Here is a 20,548-nt window from a genome sequence, read left to right as displayed (position 1 = left end):
AGAGAACTTGAAGGGTAGTGCAGTGGTGGTATACTGCGGGCCAGCTAAAGGGATTCTGGAGAGATGTCCTTGTCTAGTGGAGAGGAGACACGAAGAGTTATGAAGATGTACTGATACAGAGGAATAATGGTTTTGATTTTGCACTGCCGTATAGTTTCTAAAGTGGAATAAGATTGATTAACGGCAATCTTGTAACAACTTTACAAGAAAATTAATTAAAATGAAAAATTACTTTTATAAAAGTAAAAAGTATTTGGTACTTAGTAACGTAAAAATCATGTTCACAAAAAAAGATCTACCAGGTACATTGTGCCTGCTAGCATACCTGACTGAGAGAGCCCACAATAGAATTTTTCAGCTCCGCTTTTTATTAAGTTAACCTACAGAATATGTTGGATGAAGTACTGCGTGGCAAGTCTTAGTTTAGGAGTATTACCTCTACACTAGAAGAGGGAGTTTTCATATATTGTATGTATCCGGAGCAAGTATATCTCCTTCGATAAAAAGTTTATACAATACATATGCGCTAAAACAAAATTTTTATAATGCAATGAAAATATTACTACTATTTATTTTTATGAGGTACTGTATGTTGGTTAGACAAGATTTAATAAAATATGAAATTGGTTTGTAAAGCACTCAGGCTGCAATGTTCGTCGGTAATAAAATTAGGATTTAGCACAATTAAAATTATAAAAAGTTTCTGTTACGAACACTCAAACGGACCTCTTAATGCAATTCTCAAAATTTTCTTTAAACAATGACTTTTTACTAAATGTTACTTGGCATTAATATAAGTTCACTAAGATAATCTTTACGGACAATCACACTACATTCTCTTGCAACAACTGAAAAACTCTTTTCTCATACTTATTCCTCAAACTCAATTAAAGTAAAGTAAATGCCTACTTTTTCAGGGTGTGTAACTATCAAATTACGAGTAGAAGTCAAACTCGCAGGCAACTTGCAAACGTACTTTACTGTAAATTTCGCACAATAACCACTAAATAAAATTCAGGGCCTAGACCGGGAATCGAATCCAGTACCACAATACATCTCAGCATTGCGGGCCTCGCCTCTAACCGTTCAGCTATCGTAGCGCCTTCCTCTAACTCAGTAAAAAAGTTACATTGCACGGAAAAGATATATTAACACACATTTTAGCAAAAAGGATTGTTCTCTAAGATGCCTTTTGAAAACAATTTATAATTTTAATATAAATATAAAATTTATAGCATTAAAAGTTAAATTTAATTTAAAGTTCTAAAAAAGGAGGGAATATGGTACCCCCACGTAATATTAGTTCCGAGCCAATATTTTTTTTTCTTTAAAGGAAGAGAATTTTGTGAAATTCATAAAGGAAAATTGAATAATTTACTGCGTTGATATTTACTAAGAGAGGAAAATAAGTACAAATAGAAGATTGATATTTCTGCTTTTAAAAAAATTGCTTTAGATGTAAGTCAAGGATACTACGGCTGAATATGATAATATTTTGATCCAGTAGTTTGTTTTATCTTTTCTTATCTCTCGCACGGGCATATTGATTGGGAATTCGTTCTTGTTTCCCCCACTTTTAATAATCACATTGACAGATGTAAATACTTATTAAAAACAGCTTTTAAACATTGACTGTAAACAATCAACAAAATAAACTCCGATTTTTAATGTTTTGTCACATTTTTTGAATATCAAAATCCAAAAACAGTAATAGCTAATTTTTCAGCCGAGTCAATTAGTAGAAACGATTATTCCAAGAACAATGCAATACTGGTGCATTCTAAAGTGTCATAACTGGTGTATTTTAAATCTAGCATAAATAAGCCGGGCGCTAATGGACATAGATACTGACGCATCTTATTATTAATTTCTTTAAATGCCGTTCAATTACACTACAAAAATCTTCCAACAGTTACCTCTAATGACTAATACATTGTAAAGTTATTATTTTCATATTTTTTTAGTTTACATCATTTATAAAATTTTTTAAATAAGTAATTTTGTAACTATCAAAGTTACTTGGTAGGTGTAAATTAAGGGCGTTTAACTACGTTTGCTACTTGCCCCTCATAAGTGCTAAGTACAAACCAAAATACGAACAATGTAAAAATAATTTAAGTAGAAGGTTAACAACAAACAGTTGAGTTTTGAAAAATATTGATTCATTAAAAGTTTAAATTTGAATTTCACGAATTAAATTCCATACCTGAAACACACGGATTCGTTGCTAGAAAGGAAGCTCTTGCTTTTATTAAAGCTGTCTTAAGTGCCAATTCTTCAGGAGCTTCAAGTGCCGCAAACACAATCCCACCAGCTAATAAGTAAACAAGATACGTCAGAGTGTAAAGGCATAGCAGTAGGTTAGACCGCCGAACACCCAACACACGCTTGGTGTGCGCCCTAGCGCTGCACATGTCACACTGGTCTCTGTTACTCTGTTCTCTTCGTTGTGTTGTAGTCTCCATTATTGTCGCTAGAGATCGTACTTGTATTTCGAAGTTTTTTCCTTAGATTCATCGAAAGAAGTTTTAGTTTTAGACTGGCAATACCATTTATAAAGATTTTAAAAACAGAATCAGAAACCTCTTGTGATTCTGCCATTAAGGAGGATCAGGACAGGGGCAAGGTTTTAGTTATGGTTCGGGCGAATAGACTCGTGAAGGTTTTGTCACTCTAAGCTACAGATAGCTTTAAAGCCCTCTCTCTACCTGACACGACCCAAATTTAGGAGGCAAGCAACCCAGATTAGTCTCTGCCTCTGCTATCTTTCTCTAGTACCAGCTACTTTTTCGCACACCGTTACGGAAGTGATGGGAGAAACTTCAGGCTTGAGTGAGCATTTACCTTTTTACATTTATTTTATATTTTCCAGGAAATTTCATTTTTTGAAGGCTGTTGGGAAGTTGCAAAGATAGGCAGGCTTCTATGCTTCATTTCAATTTTATTTTAAAGAACAGTACAATGATATTAAATTTCAGAAAGTTGTAAGAATTTTACATAGTTGCATACCAGATATTTACCAGTTGGAAACAAACATAAGAATATGATTCTGCAGGTTGTTAAAAAAATAACTGTAACAGAAACGATGTAAAGACTTCCTAGTAAGTGTAGGTACATACAAAACGTTAACGTAACAGACATGTGGAAGAGGGAAGAAATCCACGTATTAGGACGTTATATCAAGAAAAGTCAGAGGCCCCATGGGAGAGTTGTCACTTAACCTCATATTCTTCTCACTTGAATGCTACTCAATCAATGCTTTCCTCTAGCGACATAAACCTACTTTTCCTCCAGGACATGAATACAGAATTTATTTTCCTTCAATAAAACTTTTAGTTTGCTGAATTCTTTTTCGATCAATACTTTACTTTATACAATTAAACGTGATTGTCGCGAACAGTGATGATTTGCTTTTAAACTGTTGTGCAGTTCAACTTTACGAAATTTTCTTCAATTTTTCAAAAAAAGCATCAACGATTTTCTTCGATATAAGTTTGCATTCTTGCTCTAAGGTTAATCATTCTCGCAAACTTTAATCTAAAAAAGTTATCGAAAAAAAAATGTCTTTTTTTGAATATTCAATACAACTCAATTTGTTAGATTTTCTTCAGAGAGTAAATTATTTTGGACAGCGGAGTGGTGATCGATCACTGGCTAAAGGCTCCCTCCTCTCTTCTTGGAGCTTCCCCAGAGTATCTGAGTGAATAGTTTCATTACCTGGGGACGTTTTAGGATGATGAGTGGTCTCAAGAGCTGAATAAATCTATTCCGGTAGCAGTGCAGTACATCTCGTAAAAAAAACAAAAAAAAAAAACACAAAACTTAAAGCTGGAGGGATTTTTGAAGCTCGGGTGCTTCATTTTGATCATTGAGCGCCGATCGTCCAAAGTATGATTGAGTGGCGGGGTGACAATACAGTATTTTCTGTTTTGCGCTTTGTTCGTTCTGTTCCAGATCAGAGAGGATGATTATGAAAGGTGATGTAATTTAACAATACAACTTACTATTGTGTCTAATACACTACGGATAGGAATGTTTATCAAGCTGGACATTCATGCAGATCAGAGATTGTTCGCAAGGTTCAACAATAGACCTTCTCCAACAAACACACTACACACCTGTGTGGGTCTGCATGCGGCGATAAGCAAGTCTATTCGACAGACATATTGTGTACGGTTGGCCTCTATTGGATGATACAGTCAGCTTCTATTTTATCATCATCATTCATTGCAACTGTTTCCCTGTTTACCTTCTTTATGTCTCCTGTATACTTATCATTAATTGCGATTTATCTCTACAGAGTTATATGTTAAATAGAAGAGTTATTAGGTAAATGTGCGCATATTTAAACATTTTGCAGTCACTCTATTTACATAAATCAACTTTTTGTCCGGTGAAGTTACAAAAAAAAAAAAAATCTCTTTGATTGATTTAAAAGTTTTAAATAGTTATTTTTAGTTTTTCTAATGATTTATTGGGGGCTGGAAAATCCAACCCGTTGATATTAACTATTAACATGTTGAAAAATGCATTTTCAATCTTCTCTTTAGAATTTTTATTCTTAAACCAACTACCACATCCTTCTTATCCATTTTTTGCGGCGATGAATGATTCTTGAGAGTAACAAAGTCTTCCTTGCCTTTCAGGTGTGCTTTTTTTCCTTTTTTTCAAGTACATCTACGAAACAAATTTACATGATCCATATCGATGTAAAATTATGATATTGCCGTTGATTTTATCCTTTGCAACACGCATGATTTTTATGTTTCAGACCTTTTCGGATTCGCATTTATCACCAGATATAGATTCACACTTTGGAGTAATTTAAGATAGTCTGGGGTAGAGAAAGGGTTAAGGTTCCCTCTAAAGTCTCATTGAAGTATAATGTAACAATGATAAGTATTCAATATGAAAGATAAAGTTCAAAGTTGTAGAAAATCGATTGGGCGAGGATGCTACCCCTTACTTCAAATTTTATAATGTCTAGCAATTTTTTTTTTGCGCACAAAATAGAATCAAGAAAATTTCTTTACGTTAATTGCAAAGAGAGAGAGTAGTGTTCGCATCAGGCAGCTGCACTCAGATCGAGATATTTGCGGCGGGTGTCATCTGAGCTAATCTCTTCCCTATAATTGTCTTATTACTATTATCTTATCGGCACAGATTTACATTAATTGTGTTGAATCATTAGCATATTAATGCAAATAGCACATGTAAATAATATGTTTAATGTAAATTGTGTTTCTGATCAAATTAATACTTCTTCATTGAAAGGAAATTCGGCTTACAAAACATAAGGAAAATATGTTAGAAAAAATTGACGATCCAAAAAGTAATTAATTATTTAGGAAAGTGACTTTAAAAAAGAAGTCCAAATTAAGTATAGCTTCAAAAAAGGGAAAATCAAAATAAAAAGTTAGAAAAGGAAATGAGAGATGTGATATTAAGGCGTTCTATCATTGTCTGCTGAATCACATCGCAACTATAACATTTTAAAATGTCTCAAAATATTATTATTATTTATTTATTTCGTTCTTAAAAAGGCCTTAGATAAGAAGATTTTGCAAAAGGATATTCGTCCCTTTTTCCCGTTTCTTCAGTTACCATAACTTAGATCAGTATCTAAGAAAGTTATTTTTAGCGATAAGTTCAAAGTGAAACTGAAGAAAGTGACAGAAGTTGTCAATAGCCATAAATGTTGACGCACCTTAATTAAACGAATTAATTAATAATAACTTTTTTCATTGTTAGCTATATACTGTAAGGAGAGCAAGAAGAAAAATGAATAACATCCAATAATATTTTATTTATTTATATAACTTTTGCCTTATAAACAGATATAGATGGTTTAATAGAACATAAGTATGTGTAGATCAACAATTTAAGGTAGTTTAGGTAAACAATCTTCATTTAGAGTACCTAAGGGATCGAATTTCCTACGCAAACATAAAAGCAAAGTGTTTGTATGCAACAGCTTATTTATAGGAATTGTGATGTGTACTTCGTTGGACCTAATAATGAATTTAATTTACTTATTTCAGTATATACTCGTAAATTATAACATAAAAAAATATTTTAAATTATGAAATTTAAAATTTATGTAGTCAATTATAGGTTTATGTAGGTATATACGACATGATAATGAAAATTCTCTGGTCTCCCGTTGTATGAAAAGAATAGATTTATTGTTCCTTAGAGTACATAAGGGTTAGCTATCTAAGAAGAGTGATAAAATTCAAGTATTCAAGTATTATAGAGAAGTAATGCTGCTTGTTGAATTAAATGCTGAAGTGCTGTGTCTAAGTGTATGAAAGGAAACTCCAACAGCTATAAAATTATTTAAGTGTTTTCATAATGAAATAAATCCTCTTCTATAATTTAACAAAATTTATCATAAATTAAATTTCATGTTATTTCTAGCTAAGAATTATTTTCTTGTTTTGTTTTGAAATGTGTTCTTTTTAATTATCCAATGAAATGTTTACACGAGCCTCAAGGAACACCTTTAGAAGAGACTCTAGTTATACATTACTTAAATACTGTAAATGTTTATCCCCAAATTATTATATTACAATGTATTTGTATTATTAACTCCTAGAGCGGGACCGCTTTTATGTTATGTATGAAAGTGAACAGATGTAAGTAATCGCCTATTTTATCAAGCGGGCCTTAACTTCCAACTGCCAAAATTGGTGTCATGGACGATTGGTTAAAGCTCATACTTTTTGCAACAAATATAAATAAGTTTAATGCGGGACTTGAACTAGGGATCCCCAACTTACTTGTCAGCCTTATGAACTCTACACCAAATCAACCTAAATAGTATAATGCACATGTGCACCAAATGCCTAAGCATGTAAGTATGTTGCTTTTAATAAATATTTTAACAAAAGAAGAAAGGCTAAGCTGGCCATTTTAACAACATTCCCTGTTTTCCACAAATTTAATAATAGAACTATAAACTATAAGTTTTATTTTTAAGTTCAATGTATACTTATAGAAAACTATGATAAATGAAGAAAGAACAAGTCGTGTGAGTGACCTCACTATTTCAACTATTCAGAAAAGAACCTCTCTATTTGTTATGTCATGTACAACTTAGACAAATGTCAATAGATCGCGAAAGTATATATAAATTTTGTTAGAATTCAAAACACTTGTGAGAAAATTGTGCGCACATATCTCTTTGTATATGTCAGAATTTAAGCCATGCAAGTACGTTGAGGAAAGTGTGGATGTCAACGGAAGAAAAGAACATGTTTGAGAGAATGAAGTCACTTGTTTCTCTGCTTCCTTTACGATAGACCGAGTTCTCCCGTCATCTCCTACTAACCTGATCTACGGGTATAACACATCCTGTTTTTCCACCTACTCATTCCGTTGTTCCCTTCCTCTAGTGCATTCATCATTTTGACCTACTAGTTTGACTGCAGATACGATCCTATAAATACGACCTAACTTCAGAACTCTTAAAATATACCACGAAATTATTTATAGTACTTGAGAACTGGTGCTAGGATATTGATTAAAAACCATTATTACTACTTTAAAACTGTTGTGCTCATTTAAATTCTAATGGCATTTAAAATCTCGAAGTCTCCAGAAATCGTGCTTTTTGATTTTACTATTTACTAAATATTGGTTGGTCAATTATGAAAAAAGTTACTTGATTTAATAATCAAATGTTTTTATTCAGCAAGCTTTACTCAAAATTTTTAATCATACCATGACCCAAGAATAATATAAATAATAATTAATGATTAAGAAGCTTTAGTTTAGAAGAGGGATTTGGAGTTCAGAGGGTCTCGCCTGCATCTAGAAGAGCTCCATCAGCGGTTTTTACAAAGAAAACCACATATAAAAAATTTACATACATCAATATTCAATTTCTATTTCGATAAAATTAATTTACAACGAAAATAAGCAAGTGAAGAAAAAGGCTACACTTTAAAAAGCTTATTAACTATAAAATTCATTGTAAAAAGAAAACATTTACAATAAATAATTACTAAATTTATGAGAGAAATTGTACTTGGGTGCAAAAAAGCTGCAAAGATCAATAAAGGTAATATTACCATTGCAGAATTTATTCATGATGTGGAAATGGTTTTCTCACTTAGGATTTGCCGAATAATGGAGCTTTTCCAGTATACTCAGCAAGGTTTCAGAACAATCCCTCTCGAATTCAATTACCTATTTATTGTTTCATATAAAAAAAGAAGAAAAAAGAATTTCATAAGAAAATTCAATTAAACAATTTGTTTACATCTTAAAAATTATTTATTTTTGGAGTTGTCGATTTTCTCACTTCTTTTTTTATGATAATAATAATTTGTATTTCAAAATTGAAAACAAGATTTCAAAATCAAAGGAATTCAAATAAAAATTATCTGTTAATATTTCTAACTATTTAAACCTTAAATTTTGTCCGAATAAACGTTTCTAGTGAGAGAGAGATTTCTGTTGAAATGCATAATTGCAAATTATTAATTTTAACTTAGAAAATATAAGTAACTTAATGTGATTACGCTACCAAAAACTAATTATTTTTCACTCAGTCCGCTATTTCGTCGGGTATTAAACGTGAAAGAACACGCAGATTCGCCTAAGAGAATTACTGAAACAAACATTTCGAATATTGAAGTTATGCCGGTGTCTCTCTTAAGCGAGCGAGGTTAGTAATATTGCTGATACATCCTTAATGGAATCAATGCTGGAAATAATGAAGGAATTGTTGGATTCTAAATTGGCGAAATTAGAAATTGGGAAAATCCAGAGAAGCCAGCTTGAACAATGAAAGTCTCTGGGAGCAGAATTTACATCTTAAAAACGAACTAGACTAATTACTGTTGACCAAACATTAATATTAGATGATTTGAATCGTCGTTCTAATCTTATCTTCAAGGAAATTAAATGTTCAGTACAAGATTCTTTGTGGCAATTGGTGGGTGACTTTTTCCGGGAGCTTCTGAATGAGGTGGAACTTAACAGCATTGATTATATGTGTTCCTATTCAGCAGGAGTCTAATGGCTCTTTGTGGATTTCTTGATAACAAGATGTGAGTACAGTGCTTTTTAAACGATTAAAAAATACAGGAATATCTGTTTACACCCAATACTGTTCGTGATAGGCGTATTAGGTTACATCTTATTAGAACAATATTAGAAAAAAATCGGCTAAATAAAAATGAGTCTCTTTCAGTAAATCGTCTCAGGATGGAAGCTTCTAGAGATCAGAAGTTTTTAAAAATTTGGTTATTTTTTGAACATGTTTTCAGGCAACAAAATTATGCTTGTTGCCGATTTTTAAGATTGGATGGGCTATTTGTAAGTCCTTCCTGAGGATTTATGGCTTGACAATCAAGTAAAATCGTAAATAGTAATAGTAGTAAGTTACTTGAAACATTTGATGATCAATGTTATTCTGACCGGGGCGATTTCAATCAGATTTTCCTGGAGAATTCTCTTTTTTTGTGGAAAGAGTTCTTCGGCAATAGATTGGTGTTGTCGTATAGATTCGCTGTAAAGAAAGGAGAAGATTAAATCTTTAGTTCTATACAACTACCTTTGTAAGTACCTAACTTCCAACTCAGCAGATAGGCTTTCAAAAACTGTGGAATACAGCTGACTTTCTATTAACGTACCCAATGCCATGTGGAACATATGTGAAGAATGTAAAGTGCTACAAAAAAAAAAAAAAAAAAAAATTGCCCCACGAATAGTAAGTAAGTAATGATTACAGGGAGATAAAGATGACAACGATTGATGTTTTCGTGGGCAAGATTCTTAAATCCGTTTTCTGTAGAGTCGCTTCTTGCTGGTTTGAACTATTAGATACTATTTGGTTGATTATAATGAAAAGAATTCTCAATTTTGTTTTTTATATATCTCACCCATGTATGCTATGTATAAAGAACAAATTCAAGGGGGAATCAAAAATTGTTTTGTAAAAACTTAGAAATGTAAGGAAAAATGTGAGGAAAACCTCGTGTTAGAAGTGAGGAGAAGTAACAATTTAAATTATTCAGAATATTATTTAGAAAATTATTTTGAAAAATTGTAAGGATGAAAACTTTCAGACATAAAAACAGTAATTTAAACTTTTAACCAAATGGTAGGAATGTTCTCTTGATAAATTTTAAATTGGAACATGTTCGAATAAATGGAAAATAGTCTCCAAAATGAGATGTAGTTCAGCAAGCATATGTTTGGAAATGATATGCTTTATTTTTTATAAAGAACCCAATCTAAATATTGAGAACAGAAAACAGAGGATATCAGCAGTCCAAACTTGCCTATCAATATTATCTAAACGGCTGCAATGGAAATGTGATGTAGATTCTGCTAGAGTAAATATCTACTGGGCTTCCTCTAGATAAATGATTATATTATACTTGTAAATAAAAACAGAGAAAAGCAATATGTTTACATAGACTGTTTAGTTGACTGACCCTTCATCAGGATTCATTAGCAGTGCAGTCGGTATGTCAATTTTAGTTGTTTTTAGTTGTTATTTGGCCATTTTTATTTTTATTTTTCCCGGTTGTAAAATTTGCTCTTTTCAAATATGAGGAAAACGACAACCTCAGCAAAGTTTGAATGTTAAGAAAGACTTTTATTCATTTAAAAATAACAATATAATAAAAACAAATATGTATATAATAAAACACAAAAGGCACACTACATTGTGATGCGTGGGGAATTGTTAGAGAAATAATGTTTGAATTTAATTAGAATTTGCTAAGGGCATAACTATAAAGAAAACACTATTCATAAAATCCTACAACAGAATCCTTTATTAGCTATTCTGTTAAAGGAGACAAAGCAGGTGGGCTCATAACATACCTATTTGTAGAGTTTGCGAGATTGAGGAGGATACACTCCATTCATCTCATGACGGATTGTTTGGGTTGAATGGAGATTACGTTCAGGATGTCCATTTCGGGCTGGTGGAAGAGCTAAGTAACCTTAGCTCTGAGATTGTTGTTAAATTTCTTCAGATGCCTGTAGGTTCTTCTTAAAGGGCCCAAGTTCTAGACTTGGTTTGTATTGCTTTTCTTTGAGGTACCTGCGTAGATCCTGAGGGGCTATGTATAGCCAAGGGCTTAGATGTTTCCCGTATTATTAATTAGACTTTAATTATTAATTGGGGTGGGTGTTGCTCCAGTGGTCATGAGCGTGGCTTTGTAAGTGGGAGGTCTCCAGTTCGAATCCCGCATATGGCTACTTTTTATTTGTTAGGAAAAATTGTTTACAATTAATGACCAAATACTAATTGTTAATTTGTTGTTAAAATTGTTAGTAAAATTTGAGCTTCCGCCCCTGTCCACGACATTGGTAGTTGGACGTTAAGCCACGCCTGAAAAAAATAGGCGATTACTTTGCTTAATTTGATGACTTTCAAACACACCCTTCACAGGGAGAGTAATGGTCCTTAAAGATCCCTAAGTACATTTGTTGGAATAGGATTACTGTAGTTTTGGGCGTCCTACACGTGTGTTTAGAGAAGTTCAGCATGATTTAAAATTCTGCCGCATATTTCTTTACTGATTTATGAACATTAAGAAACTGACCAGTAAACCTTCCCCAAATTTTAATAAATTTCTGTTGGTGACATATCTTACAAAAGTTTTTTTTTGTGGGATAAAATTGATTTGGATGAATATAGCTATTTTAATCACATAATTCGTGTAAATTACATGGAATTCACTCGAAGGTGATGGCATATTAATGAAATATCAGCTCTCCTAAGCCAAAATTGATGTTTCTGCTGTAATTATATTTTTTTCTTTAATAAGTATCATGTAACAATTTTAAATTTTGGCAAATTATTTTCAAGATTACAGCTATAGTTGTAGAAAATATTATACACGGAGTACATGATAAAAAACTTGTGAGATAAACGTGATAATTTGAACTTACTAATTTTTGTTTTTGAGATTTACTTTTTTTTTTTTTTTTTTTTTTTTCTTTTTTTGGCATTGGCTTCCGCCATACAGCCAGCATCGTCTAGGTGCTTATCACTAGAATATCACTCACTCTCCATTCTTACTTATAAATACATTCGCTTCACACATTCATCCCTCTACTATATACCGCTATTTACATAAACTTACTGCTAATGGATGGAGCAGCACTCTGTGCTCCTGCCATCCTTCTCGCTTAACCAAAATTAAAATCACGTAATCCTTCTCTAAGCATTTTGTTCCATTCATTCTGATTCGGCTATAGCTTCTAAATACATTCATATTTCATTGCTAGCTCTAATTACTCTAGAAGAGATTTACTTCTAACACACACAACTTACATGATCAGCTGTTTTCAAAATATATTTATTTACTTTGGAAACTCAATTTGGATATATGTATTTGTTCGTAATACATACTTTCCCTTCGGCGATTGGTGGAAAATAAAAATACTTAAACGGTTCTATTAATTTAACATGGCTCATCAGTTATTTTTTTATTATGATTAAATTTTGAGAGTTTTTCCTGTATTTTCGATGGATATAAATAGAAGTGCCTGAAGTAGAAATGATAAATAGGAAATAAGGGAATTAACTTTCGGCAGACTGTTCAATAAATTGCCGCCTAATGAAATGTTAATCTTTTAGATTTTGAAGATAGAACTTATGAAGGAGAAACTCTCTTGGAGACCCAGCAAGACTGGGAAAGGGTTGGTTACAAGACTCCTTAGAAATTAAACGATTTCCTTTGACTTACTAACTTCGTTAAAAATAAATTGCTGCATAATAAGCAGTTTCCAATAATCCATACATACAAACTATCTATATATTTAACGATTTATCGTTTATAACTTATATCCTGTTTGTTTGTTCGCTTCCTTTAAAAAGTTATATTTTTATTTTACAAATGTAAAATTATAAAACTGAGATTACTTAATATTAAACAATTTACTCAACTGATTTTTCACTTTTTGAAGAATGTCATTCCACCAGTGGTTTAATAATTAATTGTATAAAGCAGAAACCTAAATCTGTACAGTAAAACTAGTCGAAAATTTCTTATTTTTCCACTAACTTTTCAATCGCAACTTCAAATTCTGTTTTCCCTGGGTGTATAACCCACAATTGGTTTAATTATTTATTGAATTAACAAAAATCTCAATCTTTTCAATCATACTAGAAAAAAAAATTACCTACTTTGCCATTAATTTTGCAATTGTAACTTAAAATTCTGGCTACCCTGTGTATACATATCTCTCTCGCGAAATTATTAATACCTGAAACAGAAACCCGCATACTTCCGTCCAAATTAGACGAGAATCCGTCATTTTTCTTTTTATTTTAACATCGTAACACCAAATTTGGAGTAGTTACACTGTTTGTACGTCTGAATTTCGAATAACTATTACGAAATAATTGGAAAATTAAGTAATTCTTGTCTATTTTTGAACAAAAGTAATTGATTTCTGCTTCACTATATTAATAATTAAGCCAATGGTTGCTTAATCACTCTGGGTAGGCCGAATTTGAAATTGCGATTGCCAAATTGATGGGGAAAAGAATTCTCATCAAGTTTTACTACAAAGATTAAGGTTTCTGCTTCATACATTTAATTACTAAGCCAGATATGAAATGTACACACATTGTAGCCCAGAATTTCAAATTTAAATTACTTATTAATTGAAAATCGAGCGAGGTCTATTTATTTAGATCAGCGTTTCCCAACCTGTCGTACGCGAGTTGCTGGTTGGTGGTGTTTATATCATTTTTTGTATTTATCAGAATTCAATGATATACGAGGTGTGTTCAAAAAGTAACGGGAATTTTCATTTTTTGAAAAAAATATTTATTTATTCATCTACATTAATATTGTCGCCTTCAAAGTTGTCCCCTTCGCATACAATACACTTGTGCCAGCGCTTTTTCCAATCCTCGAAACACTTCTGAAACTCGATCTTTGTGATAGCGTTCAGCTCTTTCAGCGATTCGCTTTTAATGTCATCTATGCTTGTAAAACGACGGCCTTTTAATGTTCTCTTTATGTTTGGAAATAGAAAAAAGTCACATGGAGCCATGTCTGGCGAATACGGAGGCTGGGGCATCGTTAAAGTTTTGTTTTTGGCCAAAAATTCACGAACAAGCAATGAAGTGTGGGCAGGTGCATTATCGTGGTGCAAAATCCATGAATTGTTTTGCCACAAATCCGGGCGTTTTTTTCGGATTGCTTCACGCAAACGGCGTTGAACTTGTAGGTAGTACTCCTTATTGATTGTTTGACCTTGTGGCAAGAATTCATGATGCACTATGCCATTAAAATCGAAGAACACAGTGAGCATAACCTTCACATTCGACCGCACTTGTCGGTCTTGGCGATCCAGAATGCCTCCACTGGGACGATTGAGCCTTAGTTTCGACATCATATCCGTAAACCCATGTTTCGTCACCTGTTATAACACGTTTCAGTAGATCCGCATCGTTGTCGACTTCATTGAGTGACTCTTGAGCAACTTCCATTCTCCGCTGTTTTTGTTCGAAATTCAACAATTTTGGAACAAATTTTGCTGCCACACGTTTCATACCCAAAACATCCGAAAAAATTTCATGGCATGAGCCAATTGATATGGCAACATCATCAGCGACTTCTCTGATTGTGATTCGGCGATCGTTCATAACCATTTCTTTCACTTTTTTCACGTTTTCATCGGTTGTTGATGTGCTTGGACGTCCAGGTCGTTCGTCATCTTCAACGTTTTCGCGGCCATCTTGGAAACGCTTATACCACTCGTAAATCCTTGTTTTACTCATAGCAGACTCACCATATGCCTTTATTAACATTTCACACACTTTATTTCATTTTTTACGCAAAATTTAATACAAATTCTTTGATCCATTTTTTTAACAAACAAAAATCGCCAAGCTCGAAAAACACGTCTAACCTTAACGGCTGCCACTTAAGAAGTAAACAATGAATATTACTGAAAATTTTATCGTACTTCAGGGGCATGTGTACCAACATAATAAAAAAAAAAATTTTACAATCAGACTCTCCAAACCCGCGAAATTTAAAAATTCCCGTTACTTTTTGAACACACCTCGTATTTACCCAAATGTAGAGAAATGTTAGCTTTATAAGTAAGTTAAATAGCTATGTTCTAGTGACAATAGTTTATGAGATATTCACGATTTATTTTTTGACGTTTTCAAATTCGTTTCGAATTATGTAAAATTTCAAACGTTTATATCTCTTTTCGCCTTTATCAGAATTCTATGATTTCTTTACCGAAATGTAGACAAAAGTTAGATGTGTAACTGGTACAAATTGCGATGTTCTGGAGATAACAGTTAACAAGATATTTCAAATTCCTACAATTTTCAAACATTTTTTTACCGAAATCTGGAGAAATGAAAGCTTTATAAGTACTTAAATAACATTGAATGCGCGCTTTATCCGCCAAATAAGGTAATTTATTTGAGCTCTAAATTTACAAGAAAAAAATAATACAAATGGCCATCGTAAACAGCCAACAAAGAAGCAATGTAGTTGTGTAGATCCTTCGGCTTCATTCTACTACCCAATGAAAGCTGTAAAGAACATTTCGAGGGTAGAGGACGGTTTTAGTTTGCAAGCGGCGCTATTGGTGAACAGCCAAAAAAAAAATGTTCAGGTAGAAACAAAAAATTCAAAGCATTATGTCGTAGCCTTAGCTAACCAGAAGTTACAAAGGTCAAGGTTAGTTCATGAAGAATGACGTCAATAAAGGGAAGTGAAAAGAATTTAGTGGATTGTACAACCTGTCAGACAATGACTTCAAACAAGAAATATTTGGCTATTTAGGTAACAGAGCCACTTCTCTCGTTGAACCCACTTCACTCTCTACAACTTTGTATATCAAAAAAATCATTATACTCGAAAACTAAAAATTTTGACTTTGGCTCTTCCGGAAACCTCATACATTACTTATATATGAGCCTCGTATATATTTATAAATCATTAAAAATAAATTAATTCACAGAAAATATTCTTAGCCTGAAGTGTATCACTGAGAAGAGAAAAATGCGTTTTAATTTATTCAATTGTCAACTGAAAGAAGTTGTATTTGGTCAGTGCGGCAGGCGAGGATAGTACAGTGGCCCCACAAAAGCAGGAGAAATCACAAGTGTCAAGCACAGCAAGGAGCGTTTCCCTCCCGTCACCAGATAAGAGGCAGCAACATAAGGCGGTCTGCCTTTGAAGTTAAACTACAGATTTTATCCTGCTGTAATATTTTTTTTATGTTAAGTTCATATTAAAATATTATTTATTTTTACTTTAGTTATTCACAATTCATGTTAAATTCATCTAGTTTTTCAGTTTAAACTCGTATTATTCTAGTTACATTCTTTACTCTATTTTTCTACTTTTACTCTACACTCTATTATTCTACGGGGTTAATAATAAATAGGTATTCAGTATTATAGGTCTTTATTCCTCTACCAATCTAAGAAATCTTGCTCGACTAGCACATATCCAAGACGTTACATCTTGATAACTACGAATGAAAATACTCGTGAAAATGAAACAAGTTGTATGAATACATTAGTTTTTATTTGTATCATTATTGCTAAAGATTCATTGAGACCAAAATAATACTTGTAATTAACTAAAGAATAGATTCAGTGTGAAATAAGTGCTTGGTGGTGCAAACAAATTTCTGGAATATTTGATTGAACAAACGGCCATGCTCCTTTCATTCAATGCTTTACACTTTTTCGCGTCCTAATATTTTATTATTACTCATGTCTAAAATCCTAATTCAATGGCAATTTTCTGAGTCTTTTTTCAAATTTTTAATCTATAGAATGCAGTATTATTCTTCTTTTTGTTCAAATGCAGAATGAATATTAAAAGAAAGATGATTAATACAATGTACAGTCTTGCTAAAAAGCGATACTTAATCAACTTTTAATCCGTATCATTAACATGAAGCCGGCTAGATGACCAATACTTCCCTCAGTTTTGGGTTTTGACGTCTATAAATAGTTATTTTACTTCATTTGAACTATTTATTGTTATTTTTATTAATATACAATTTTTTTTACGGAACAATAAAGCGCAGTCAAGGGACACCTATGTTCAACGGAGCTCACTTTGTGTACCACTGCATTAAACTTATTGTGTTACTGCTTACTCTGCATTAATCTTATTGTGTTACTGCTTACACTACAACAATCACTTTTATTTGAAAGATTTTTCCAACAAAATAGAGAATTGAAAGGGAGTTATGTAGAAATTAGTTTAACTCTAAACTTGAAATCACAATTCTCGGGTAGATGGTGTCGCGGCGAAGTAGTGAGCACAATATACTCGTATAAGTCCATTCAGTTATATCTAACTTAATTTATGGCAGTACTCGGCTCCATCTAGTCATAAAGGTCAACTAAGTTCAACAAAATTAGTTAATATACGAGTAAGTTAATAATAAGTTTGCCAGATTAATTGTTATCATTGGGGTATGAAAAAGTTAGGGGAGTTTCAACTGTAGGTTTAATTAGTTTTTATTTTTTACAAATTAAATATGGGCTAGCTCACCATGAGTTAACGAAAAGTTTGTGATAAAACATTTAAATGAAATTCAGTTTTTCGTAGACTAGGATGCAGTCTGCTAGACTCGCCAATGTGGTTCTGTGATCTTGTTAACAGAAAGGATATAGAAAAGTTACATTTTACAAAAAGTTAAATTGGACAAATAGAATGTCTATCACCCAAGATCTCTACATTTTTCTATTTCCGGTGAAGCACGGGGCATTCAACGCATAGTCTTTTTTTTTTTTTTTAATGTGTGCCACTACTTAAATTGGACAAACATTCGTCAGAAGACTCTTGAGGAATATTTTATAGTAAAGAACGGTGCAAGGAAGTTTGAGTATCGTGGTTCTGTTTATTAGTAGCTTACAAAGGTTTCATTCGAGGGTATCCTTGTTATTTAGTACACAAGTGCATCTGCTCTTAGGGAAGTCGTGTATCAGTGATAAAGCCGCTGTATCTGAACTGCGGATTCTCTATTTGTGGATTTTTAACAGATGAAGAACTCCTTTTTGGAACCCTTGAGGCGAGAATGTAACTACTTCAGAAGACTCTTACCGTTAGAACCAGTTTGATACATCTTAAGAAATAACTTTTAATGCATCGGTTAATTAATGTCTTTGTAGATAAACTCATTATTGTTTCGCCTATATTAAAAATTAAATACTTATTAATAAAGAGTATTGATGTTTGAAGAAAATTTATTCACTCTGAATACTATTATCGATTAAAGAAATGTTTTTGTTAAAAGGAATATTTCAGCATTAAGAAATAATATCGGGAACTTTAGACAAACATAAAATACTAAGTTCAAGTCACAAAGCTGTGTCTATTTACTTCAAATAAACATTGATGGTGCCAAAATAAATACTTTTTGTTCGGCCTGCCCTGGTTGTTGTATATGGCGCTGTTATGTTACGCAGTCACTTGTGGATACAATACTCCTCTTGGTTATTTAGACTTTGTAGATAGCCGTTTCTTATTAGAATTGTGCAAATCTTATTGCTTTATCGGTGAAGTGCGATGAAGTCAGTTTTATTATCTGTTGAATGAAGTTTTTTACTGTGTTATGATTGTGTATAAGAGGTAGTCTGCTGCCGTTTAATATTCAATAGTTTTTAATGTTCAATTATTTCCCTTTTCATCAAGCAAATCAAAGAATAGTAACCCCTAATTGTCCTCTAATTATGTGTTCTTTATAACTATTTAGTACATATACTTCTTAAGATTTGGACTTTCAAAAGTACTAATTTTATTAAAATTTATGTTAATGACACAATAGCCCGTAAAATATGATGTAAGAAAGTATAATAACCACTGTTTTAGGTACATTGGATATAACTTCCACAATGATCATTTTCCTTACAATATGATCAAGCTCATCTCCGTGTCCTATCTACGACACTGATGGGGTGGCACACACCCGTTCAAAAACATTTGGTATTTGAAAAGAGACTAATTTTAAGACCAGTTTCAAGACTGCAACCAACAACTAGACTTCTAAACATAAAAGCTAGGATAAAAAAAAAGATAGAATTATTCACATGCGGTAATCTAAAGATAACTGCAATAAAGTGTATAATTTAAGATCGGAATCAACATTGGAAGTAAAATAGACAAGGAGGTCGATAATAAATTTACAAAATCGAAAGTGAATTATCGCAGACTTCCCTTCTAAAGATCTAGGTTATTTTCAACATTGAATTGGAAATTGAATTAGTTAAAAAGAATCCTATTGATTTTGCCTTAGTTGAGATTTAGTCCAATGTCGAATACATACCAGATGTTTTTATACCGATAACATTATCGCCTGTACTTCAAATTTTCACTTGTATATTTTAAACATATGTTATTTGCTATATCTAAATCATTTTATATCTACCAAAGTATGTCAAAAAAGTTTTTAGCTAAAGTCAGCGAATAATATCAATATTTTTGATGCTTTATAAATCCTTTTTATAATTAAAAAAAAATATTTCAAGTCTGCTTTATGTTGGCTTTATGTGGGTGTTCGGGGGATCTTCAGAAACGAGAGTGAAGGCAATGTAATAATGAGGAACCGCAGAACAAGAAAGCCACCAAATTTTAATCTCCCAATAAAAACATATTGGAAATTCTTTGAAACCCACACTTCATCACTTGACTTCAAATTACAATCTACAAAAGCTCTGCCTTTCCGATAACAGACTTACGAAGACTTTTACCAATATTACTGTTCTAAATCAACTATGTACTTATATTTGTTCCAACATTAGCTTTCTTTGGAACGACTTACTTCCGCAATTACTTCAATGATCTTCCAAATTGCAAAGTGACTCTTTTCTCTAGTTTTCTTTTTCCAATTAGGAAATCTCTATTCAAGCAGTAGTTAACCAATCAGTTATGTAAAAGCATTCCCCTTTATATTAGTGATTAATTAGTAGGTGGACACTGACATTTCGTTAATGTCTCTCTAAGTAATAAATTGAACTTACTCTAATCGCGCTAGATTTTTAAGCAAAGTCGGAAGCTTTTTTACTTAAACCGTAGCCCTGTTTAGAAAGAGATTTTAGCTTTAGAGAGCGGTGATTAGCTCCTGGGCAGAGTAGGATTTATGAGCAAGATAAGATCTTTAATTTCCATAAAAAATACTTTACTCACATGTTAAATATTGTATTTATTACAATAGGTCGGCTTTGTGGATTATAAATGTACTGTAATTAAAGTAGTAGTTAAGCAAAACCGGGTACCCAATTCTTTTTTTCACCTAATTCTCGACTAGAATGCTCATAAGAATATCTTGGAAAAGAGTATTTTACTCTTTATTATGAAAAAGAAAGGAACCCTAATTAAAACAAAGAATGACTCGTATTGAAACTAACAATAACTGTGAAAACAATCCTTTGGCGAAATTCAATTTTAGAAAAAGTGGATCGTAATCCCAAAATCAAACAAAGCTTCCCTCGTTTACATTCTTAACTCTATTTAACTCATTTCTTTCAATTTGTATTTGCAACAAAATAACTCCAATTGGGTTCAGC

General features: G+C 32.4%; 1 protein-coding gene across 2 annotated transcripts in view; it reads right to left on the bottom strand.

The window, feature by feature from the left end:
* Window positions 1–20,548, bottom strand: part of LOC141458562 (potassium channel subfamily K member 1-like) — a 37,207-nt gene that overhangs the window by 14,842 nt on the left and 1,817 nt on the right. Inside the window, exon 1 of one of the 2 annotated variants that reach the window (XM_074136770.1) lies at window positions 2,207–2,497. The exons of the other annotated variant lie outside the window; for it this stretch is intronic. Within the exon in view, the coding sequence (XP_073992871.1) occupies window positions 2,207–2,465 (259 nt within the window). The 5' untranslated portion in view covers window positions 2,466–2,497. Of the gene's footprint in view, window positions 1–2,206; window positions 2,498–20,548 lie in introns of those variants that run through there. 2 annotated transcript variants of the gene reach the window in all.

The sequence above is a fragment of the Rhodnius prolixus genome, unplaced genomic scaffold, assembly GCF_049639745.1.
Source record: "Rhodnius prolixus isolate KJV_2025 unplaced genomic scaffold, Rpr scaffold_1, whole genome shotgun sequence".
Classification (NCBI taxonomy): Eukaryota; Metazoa; Arthropoda; class Insecta; order Hemiptera; family Reduviidae; genus Rhodnius; species Rhodnius prolixus.
This window is presented reverse-complemented; position numbering and strand designations above follow the sequence as displayed.